The 10,031-nt window shown below is 43.1% G+C and overlaps 2 protein-coding genes across 2 annotated transcripts in view; one reads left to right on the top strand and one right to left on the bottom strand.

Annotated features, from left to right (window-relative positions):
* The window catches only part of FBXW2 (F-box and WD repeat domain containing 2), a 34,085-nt gene extending 30,807 nt beyond the window's left edge, over window positions 1-3,278 (bottom strand). Inside the window, exon 1 of the mRNA XM_068973870.1 lies at window positions 3,148-3,278. The gene's annotated coding sequence lies outside the window, so the exon portion shown is untranslated. The remainder of the gene's footprint in view (window positions 1-3,147) is intronic.
* A 3,595-nt stretch (window positions 3,279-6,873) lies between these two features.
* Window positions 6,874-9,225, top strand: B3GALT9 (beta-1,3-galactosyltransferase 9). Its single transcript, XM_068973660.1, is given in 3 exon segments — window positions 6,874-6,879; window positions 8,129-8,528; window positions 8,531-9,225. Coding segments are annotated over 3 exon segments (1,101 nt in total).
* Window positions 9,226-10,031: the final 806 nt, after the last annotated feature.

A 10,031-nucleotide genomic window follows, 5' to 3' on the forward strand; every position in this document is an offset into this window, starting at 1 on the left:
ATTAAGATATGTAAAGACCATTTTCATTAATTTCCCAATATCAAATTTGGCAGGAACATTTGTTATCAGACAAAAAGCAGTTAAAGCAAACAACCTGCTTCTAATCACATCATCTGGTGTCTAATGTTGTCGAATAGTGAACGGACTTTAAAATAAGGCTCAGGGTTTGGGCTAGGTAGGATTTATTAACTTTAGGATTTACTTGGCTGCCAAAAACTAAAGAGTCCATGGCAAGCTATATGAACTGAACACAAGATAACAAATGTCCTGGGAATTTCTTGGTTGCCCACTGGTTAGGACTCTGCATGTTCACTGCCAGAGGGCCTGGGTTTGATCCCTGCTCAGGGAACTAAGGTCCCACGAGTTGCTTGGCACAGCAAAAAAAACCAAAAAAAGCCACCAACAAGATTAACAGGCCTCCTGTTTCTGAATCCCAACAACCTTTTATCTGTAATATTTCTGGAAAAGCTTTACTTTAAAAAAATCATTCACAGCAAGACAAGAAAAAAGTTTCTGTGGACAGTCAGAAAATGAGGCCAACAGCTAATTAATCCTGGCCAATTAAAAATACAACCAAAACATGTGCCCAGGAATCATCTTTTACCACAAAGAAGTGGGGGGAGGGGCTTCTTCTATCACATCTGCGCAGCCACACACACAAAGTATGCCACATACACATCTTAGGAATTCATCTGTGTACAATGAACTGTTACTTAAATGGACACAAGGCAAATTTATAATACCCACGAAAACAGTATCATTACCAAATAACCAAGAGACATGTACAGCACACCCAATCAGTGAACCCATGACACCACGGAGATTATGGGATGAGTTTGCCATTGAGCACCTTAAAAAACCCAGGCATTTCTGAGATTTACACATACTCCTAACAAGAATTTTTCTTCCAGCTCTTAAAGACTGCCCTTTAAGCTACTGAACCCTTTATGGGAAGGTCTTATCCAGTTCTTCATCTCTCACTATCATGAAAAAGGCATCTTTTTAAAATAAAGTAGGACCCATTAGCTTTGCAGAATGAACTATTTAAAAAAAAATCAGCTTTTGTTTCTCTAAAAAATGAACTGACTCTGGAGAGAACTTAAGAAAAGGTCGTAGGTCTAAACTGAACTCTTAGAGAGCCTCGAGGAATATCACTTACTGGCAGCACAATGCCCCACAGGGAATACTTCAGGAAGTGAGAATTCAATTCAACTGAAGGAGGAGCTTTTAAAACATCAGAGCTTTCCAGTAATGGAACAGCTGCCTCCAGGGTGGTGAGCTTCCCATTACTGGGAATAGTCAAGGACAGCTAACTACAGAGGCGGACTGAGGTAAAGGAAAATGCTTTCAAGTCAGCCAAACCTTCCACAGATTCAGCCACTTCCTATGTGATCATGGACATACTCAGCTAACTTCTGAGCTTCAGTTCTGTCATCTGTAAAATGGAAGCTAGCTCACCTTGAGCGCTGCACGAATCACAAACAGTAGTGACAAGCTTAGAACACAGCCCAGTAGGGTAACTCAAATGGCACTTTTTGTTAGTTTTATTACTATCAATACCTGGCAGGAAAGCTCCAGTAACATCCCCTTCAAACCTAGCACATTACCAGTTTCTCTTTTTTGTCCGTCCCCCACTCCCCACTCCCCACTCCTGTTTCTCTTGAAACGGATTAAAATATACAGGAAAAAAAAGAAAAACCTCAAGTGCTCAAACTTACTGGGAATTTAATTTTATAATTAAGGGCAGTTACTGACATGAGGCTGATTTCCCAGGAGAGGCATTCTCTTTCCACCCTCTCCACACTCTATGGTGTCCCATCCTTTCCTCCCCACCACAACTTCAGACTAAACATAAAACTTGCCCTTTTGCCCTCAGTGTTAACAATCACAAAGCTCTGAAACAGACAGATGTGAAAACATTCCTAAACTGGGAGATGGGAGATGTGGGTTTGGTCTCTGGTTCTGCTACTGACTGCCTACGTTCCCTCAGGTAACTCATCTTTGTACTGGTTTGAAACACTGGAGTACTACTCTTAGGTGTTACCTCACATGATTTTCACGACCTTGTGGAAGGTATGAGAACTGCCCTTAATAAATGAAGAAATTTATGGCCCCCAAAGTGGAGTGACTTTCCCTGGGTCTCACAGGAAGGAACAGGAACAACATCTTGCCCAGCCCCAACCCTTCTCAAAGAAGCAAAACAAAACTTATACTTCCAGGTCTTACTAAAGATAGAACATTCTTGACTGAACATGATGCATGCCCTTTACCTCTCCTCTCTCAGGACCTGGCCTAATCAAGAGAGAAAACAAGACATTTGCTATCTTTGGGAGGGAGGCTTCATCTTCCCTCTCTTTTCTTATCAAGCACAACCAGGGTTAAAGAAAACAGAGGCTCTGAGCTTATCTAAATACACTTATGTATACATAAAATGTCTTCTGAATACTCAATAAGCTGGTTAACACTGGTTGTTTCCAGAGAATACTGGAGGGTTGAGGAATAGGAGTGAAGGTCCCTTTATGAATTTAAGACCCTATGAATATTTGATCTGTTTATATACACCGTCAGTTTTAAGATGAATTTTTAAAAGCTTCGAAGGAATACAAATAGGGTTTCTAAAAGGGCTTTGCAACCCCACTTGTTGCTGGGTGACCCTGGGCAAATCACTTCACCTATCCAAGCCCAACTTCCTCACTGGTAAAAGGTAACCACTAACAGCATTATCTACAAGCGTTTTTACAAGGAATAAAGGGGACAATGCACATAAAACGTTTAGCATAGTATCCGCACAGTGGAAGCCTACAAGAAATGCTGGTTACCATTATTCAGCATTAACCTTGCTATCTTTATTGCAAGCAGCACTCCACATACACACCCGTCTCCATGGCATACCCACAATTATGGCGCAGTCCCTCACATTAGTACAGCGCTTTGTACTTCATAAACCGCCTCTCCATACTGCTTCATCCTTCAAACTCATTAACAGCCCTGGGACATCACGGTTAACTCATTTCGCAGCTAAGGAAACTGAGGCTCCAGGAGGCAATCACTCAATTCTCCCATCTCTAAATCAACTCCAGATCCCTTCAACCCGCTCGCCACTCCCAGGTCCCCTACTCCCGGAGCCGTGTTCCGCGCGGCACTGACCTGAGCGAGCGCCCCGGGGCCCGGGACCTCGCGCCGGGCTCACACCAACTAGGCGCGCTCGGGCCGCCAGAGCCTCGCAGCGGCCGGGTCCGCTCCGCAGCCATGGCGCCTGCAGCGAGAGAAAGGCAAACAGCCCGAGGCGCGGCGAGTCAACAGAGGCGCGGGCGCCAAACAACCCCCTCCGCGACCCGGCCCCGCCTAGTACACAGACCTGGACCGGCGGCCGCCGCTCCGGGTCCACAGCCTCACAGGGGAGCGGCTTCCGGTGCTGCCTGCGTCATCTCCGCGCGTCCCTCCACCCGCGGCGCCCAGCGGACGCGACTGCACTTCCGGCCCCGCCTTGAAGCGGAAGTGGGAGGGCAGAGGGGCGTAGAGGGAAACGGAGCACGCGGCGGACCCCTCAGTCCTGTGGCACCTGGGCGGAAGTTTACTTCCAGGCGGTATAAACAAATTATCCAGTGAATTTATGTCCGTCACCCAATCTGATCTTGCACCGACTGTGCGACACTTTTCCTTATTATGCTCACTTTACGAGGAGAGAGGGACTGTAAAAGACGTGCCCAAAGAACAGCTACTCATATGACCGACAGTCGTATGTGCAGTTAGTGGTAGAGCAGAGCAAAGGCTCCATGTCTCCGGAGTACATCTAGGGCACTGAACACACAGGAAATAAAAAGTTGATTCTTTGTGGTGGTGGAAACTAAGTATGGAGTTCAGAAAGTCAGGTCTTAAACTGGTTTGGTTTGGTAGACAACAGGAAGACTGAGAACTTCTAAGGCAGAGGGTGACTGATGATGATATTACAGGAAAATTTAGGAAGACATGGGTTGACATGTCAGATTGGGTGAGCTTTATGAAAGAGAAGGCAGTGCTAAGGTAATCAAGAAAACCAGGCACTTCTATTTGCAGCAAATGATCTCAACCCTAATACCGTAAGTTTGCTGAATCAAACTGAAAATTCTAGATGGAGCTGGCTTCAGTTCAGTTCAGTCAGTCAGTCGTGTCCGACTCTTTGCGACCCCATGAATTGCAGCACGCCAGGCCTCCCTGTCCATCATCTCCTGGAGTTCGCTCAGACTCTCGTCCATTCCGTGATGCCATCCAGCCATCTCATCCTCTGTCGTCCCCTTCTCCTCCGGCCCCCAATCCCTCCCAGCATCAGAGTCTTTTCCAGTGAGTCAACTCTTCGCATGAGGTGGCCATAGTACTGGAGCTTCAGCTTTAGCATCATTCCTTCCAAAGAAATCCCAGGGCTGATCTCCTTCAGAATGGACCAGTTGGATCTCCTTGCAGTCCAGGGACTCTCAAGAGTCTTCTGCAACACCACTGTTCAAAAGCATCAATTCTTCGGCGCTCAGCCTTCTTCACAGTCCAATTCTCACATCCATACATGACCACAGGAAAAACCATAGCCTTGACTAGACGGACCTTAGTCGGCAAAGTAATGTCTCTGCTTTTGAATATACTATCTAGGTTGGTCATAACTTTTCTTCCAAGGAGTAAGCGTCTTTTAATTTCATGGCTGCAGTCACCATCTGCAGTGATTTTGGAGCCCCCAAAAATAAAGTCTGACACTGTTTCTACTGTTTCCCCATCTTTCTCATGATCTTTGTTTTCTGAATGTTGAGCTTTAAGCCAACTTTTTCACTCTCCTCTTTCACTTTCATCAAGAGGCTTTTTAGCTCCTCTTCACTTTTTGCCATAAGGGTGGTGTCATCTGCATATCTGAGGTGATTGATATTTCTCCCAGCAATCTTGATTCCAGCTTGTGTTTCTTCCAGTCCAGTGTTTCTCATGATGTACTCTGCATAGAAGTTAAATAAGCAGGGTGACAATATACAGCCTTGACGTACTCCTTTTCCTATTCGGAACCAGTCTGTTGTTCCATGTCCACTTCTAACTCTTGCTTCCTGACCTGCATACAGATTTCTCAAGAGGCAGGTCAGGTGGTCTGGTATTCCCATCTCTTTCAGAATTTTCCACAGTGTATTGTGATCCACACAGTCAAAGGCTTTGGCATAGTCAATAAAGCAGAAATAGATGTTTTCTGGAACTCTCTTGCTTTTTCAATGATTCAGCGGATGTTGCAATTTGATCTCTGGTTCCTCTGCCTTTTCTAAAACCAGCTTGAACATCAAAGAGTTCACGGTTCACGTATTGCTGAAGCCTGGCTTGGAGAATTTTGAGCATTACTTTACTAGCATGTGAGATAAGTGCAATTGTGCGGTAGTTTGAGCATTCTTTGGCATTGCCTTTCTTTGGAACTGGAATGAAAACTGACCTTTTCCAGTCCTGTGGCCACTGCTGAGTTTTCCAAATTTGCTGGCATATTGAGTGCAGCACTTTCACAGCATCATCTTTCAGGATTTGAAACAGCTCAACTGGAATTCCATCACCTCCACTAGCTTTGTTCATAGTGATGCTTTCTAAGGCCCACTTGACTTCACATTCCAAGATGTCTGGCTCTAGATTAGTGATCACATCATCATGATATCTGGGTCGTGAAGATCTTTTTTGTAGAGATAATATTGTTTGAACCTCTCATGGACAAAGAAACCAAACTGTCTCAGTTTAAGTCCAGAGGATATCCAGGAGCAAAATTTATGGCTCATTAAAAAATGTAAATTGCAAAATGGAATTTGTATTTAGTGAAATCCAAGACCTATGTAATCATTCAATTTTGTATATGTAAAAAAATTCTCATTTGAATTTTTTTAGGATATATATTCCCCACTTTGTAAAAAATCTCCAAGAATCCACACTGATTGGTGAGAAAACATAGCCAGCTTTAAAATGCAATGAATTATTCCTAGGCAAATAACTACAAAAACTGCTATGAATGGCAGGCAGGAAGATCAACATGCAAAAAGCAAAACGTGAAATAGCCTGGCATAGGAACAGAAGGCTCAGTGCAACCGTTTGTGACAGGAACATAAAAATATGCTGGATGTTGTTTCTTTCTTTCTTTACTAAACTTGCTGATCAAATGGTATTTGGAGTAATTTCTACACATAGAGACAATAGAAAAATTGCAAACATCAAATGCTTAGTTTTTCCATTTCAGGCTAAAGTGGATTACGGGTTATTTCCTCTTTTGAGATAAAGTTGCCTGGGAGAGGTAGATGGATGACATAACTGATTTAAGAACAATCTTACATGGCCTATACTAGGAATTCAGAATCCTTCCTGGTGAGACATGTATCAAACTACACCGTAAGTTTCTTTTGGTAGAAAAAATGCACCTACCAGGGATGACAAGCATCCGTTGATGTTTAACACATTTCTTGCACATGCACGTACCAGCAAGCAGAGACTACTCTGTTTAGTTTCTTGAGATAGACTCCCTGTGTGATGATGCTATGGAGACACATGTGTGAACTGTTCTTTCAACTCCCACACATACTTCACCAGGAACTCCATATAAAGACAAGGGGTCAGCTTCAAGAGGTACACAAGGTTGGAAGCATTTGAAGAGATTTGCTTTCTATTCTTTGTTCTGGATTCCCTCTAGCTGTAACATGATCAGCACTTGCTCTCCTATAGAGCTAGAATGTATTCTGGGACAAAAGCCCAGGTTGATTGACAAGAAACCTTATCCTGAAGGTCTCAGGCACGAGGTACTGTACTTCAATTGCTGTTAGAATGAGTGATCCTGAGTTACATTTGGACACACTTTGGCATCTGGGCTCAATAATTTCCAAAGCCCCCAGATTGTTCACAGACAACATGCAGGTAAGTTTCTTATAATCTTTGTAGCATTTTGTATCTACTAGAAAGCTTTTGAGTAAGCTGAAGTTTCTTCTTTGTGCAAATCATCAGATGAACTGAAAAAAAAAAAGAGAAATGAGTTCAGATTGTAATTGTGGGAATTTGTTTTGATTTGTTGTATTTTTCTTATTAAAAAGACATGGGAAAGTAAAAGATGGACTTCAGGAGTTTCTAGTGGTTAAGAGTGAGCTTTGAAACTGACAGATCTGAGTTCCTATCACGGCCCTATCTCACCCTCTTCTTATTCACTGAATGATCTTGAGCAAATGCCTAAACCACATGGATGCTCAGTTTAAGTCTGAAGATAACCTATCTGAAAGGGATGTTAGCAAGACTGAAAGAGTTAAGCCACGTAAAGTGTTTAGTGCAGGGCCTGGCTCACAGCCAGTGCTCAATACATCGTTAAGTGTCACTATGGGAGTCTTTATTGATTGACGTTCTGGTGAACAGAGACTGAATTCTTCTGATGTCTCTGGCTCTGTTATATAGCAGTACTACATTGTATATGTTCTTCCAGATGGAAAGTTTCCATCTCCTTTAATGAGACGGAATAAGCTTGGCCTCAGATACGTCCTAGCGCTCGGAAAAGGTGCTATGCAGATTGTCCATGTTGAAAGACATGTCAGAAAGATTAGGGGACCCTGCCAAAACCAATAATGTCAGAATTGTCAGAATTGAAAACTCTTACTAGAAGAATGTAAATGTTTGATCCTAGCCATTGTGCAGTGGTCAACAAAAGCTGCCACTCCATTGACAAATAGCTCTGGACCTTTGTAATCAGAGAAGAAACTGACCCAAGCACATTGGTTCTGGAAAGGACCGTCATATATTTTCCTGTAAGTTTTTAGCCTAATGATACCAATTGTTACTTTATATTCAGGTGTCTACGTCTGATTCCTCTTTGTTTCCCCAGTGTCTAACACAGGTGCCTTGAATGTAGTAAGTAGGGTTTCATCCAAGCAAGAAAACAGCCAGCATTTTGTTCAGTTTCCACTTTGTGCTAAATACTGGTCTCAGTAGTACTGGAGAAGAGAGAGGCATGATGTCCAGGGGACCAAGATCCTAGTGAGAGAGACAGGGAATAGAAACACTAATAATAAACACTTAAAATAGCGTGCTGTTAAGTGCTTTCAGAGGTACACACGGTATTCCGGGGGTATATACACAGAAATGCGGATGAGGCTTGAAGGAATGAATGTGTTCTTTCATTTAGGTGACTTTCTGCAGACTTCGGACTCACCAGTGGTGTTTCATCCTGTTTAATGTTATTCTGTTTCATGCCTTGCTTTTTGGGGCTGATTTTGTGGAAGAATATTTTCTGCATGCTTTGCCTTATGTAGATATGAAAATTCTTGAAACTAAGGATAAGGCAAGAAAATTGAGCACGGAGCCCTTGAGAAGCAATCTTTCCAAATGCTATATCCTGAGCCAGTCAGAGGTGTGTAAAGGGAAGAGCGTATTTTTGCTCTCCCTTATATTCAGTAGCCCAGAAAATGGAACAAGGCGGGATCTCATCAGCAAAACCTGGGGTAACGTGACCAGTGTCCGAGGGCACCCCACTCTCACACTATTTGCTTTGGGAATGCCTGTTTTGGTAACCACTCAGCAAGAGATAGAGAGTCCCAAAAGAATAATGACATAATTGAAGGCATCTTCTTGGACAGTGCTGAGAACCAGACGCTGAAGATTATCGCCATGACGCAGTGGGCTGTGGCTTTCTGCCCTAATGCCCTATTTGTCCTGAAGGTTGATGAAGGGATGTTTGTCAATATACCAAGCTTGGTGGACTATCTTCTCAATCTGAAAGAACACCTTAACGATATCTATGTTGGAAGAGTTATCCATCAGGATACGCCCAACAGAGACCCTAATAGCCAAGAATTTGTCCCTTTCAGTGAGTACCCAGAAAAGTACTACCCAGATTACTGCAGCAGGGAGGCCTTTGTTATATCCCAAGATGTGGCTGGGATGATGTATGTAGTTTTCAAAGAAGTACCCACTAAAGTCCCTGCTGTGTTCGTAGGAATCTGTGCTAAGTCCATCGGCCTTATACCCATCCACAGTTCAAGGTTTTCTGGGAAAAGGCACATCAGATACAACAGATGTTGCTATAAGTTCATTTTCACATCCTCAGAAACTACAGATGCTGAAATGCCCCAGGCATGGGAGGAAATTAACAGTGGAAAAGAATGTACGCTGCTTGAAACCTATAATGGGCTTGTTTCCTGCAAACTTCTGACGTATCTTGACAGCTTTAAACGCTTTCACATGGGTACCGTAAAAAATAATGCCATGTCTTATGATGATTAGGGTTTCTTTGTTTTTCTTCAAAGTGTGTTCTTTTAAAACTACCTCCAATCGTGTTACGGAAAATGCCCCTCCTTCCTTGTGTTTTTATGTAGTTTCTTTGAATCTTTAATTGTACTCAGCAAGTTGCAAAGTGTCTTATTGCTCTGATGTACTACACTGAATTGAGATCTCATTTTAAGAAATTTAAATTGGTGTAAAGTGATTCTCTTCAAAATAAAACCTTCTGTCTGGAAAGGAGAGGACATAAACTTGAATTGCAACTCAGAAGTCTTGTTTCGCGTTTATAATTACTGGGTTTCTAAGAATCACGTTCTATGGAGCTGCCATGACTCCAGTGACCACAGCAGTGACTGACCTTTTAGAATGCTCAGAAACAGTAAGTGAGGACTTTTAACAAAATGCTCATCTTGTCTGCAAGCAGGAAACATTTTTCGTAATCTGGATGGTGGGATCACATTTAAAAGTTTTAGCTACCTAGTATATATTAACTTGGAGAACGAAATGGCAACCCACTCCAGTATTCTTGCCTGGAGAACCCCGTGGACAGAGAAGCCTGGTGGGCTACAGTCCATGGGGTCACACACAGTTGGACACGACTGAAGCGACTTAGCATGCATGCATACATTGGAGAAGGAAATGGCAACCCACTCCACTGTTCTTGCCCGGAGAATCCCAGGGATGGGGGAGCCTGGTGGGTTGGTTAAACAATTTCCATCAAGTCCTAATTAGGCAGTGTTTTACAAATGGGATGCAACAAATACACACGTTACGTAGACACTCTATTGGGCTTCCCTGCGTGGTTCAGT

This window comes from Capricornis sumatraensis, chromosome 6, assembly GCF_032405125.1.
Source record: "Capricornis sumatraensis isolate serow.1 chromosome 6, serow.2, whole genome shotgun sequence".
Taxonomy (NCBI): domain Eukaryota; kingdom Metazoa; phylum Chordata; class Mammalia; order Artiodactyla; family Bovidae; genus Capricornis; species Capricornis sumatraensis.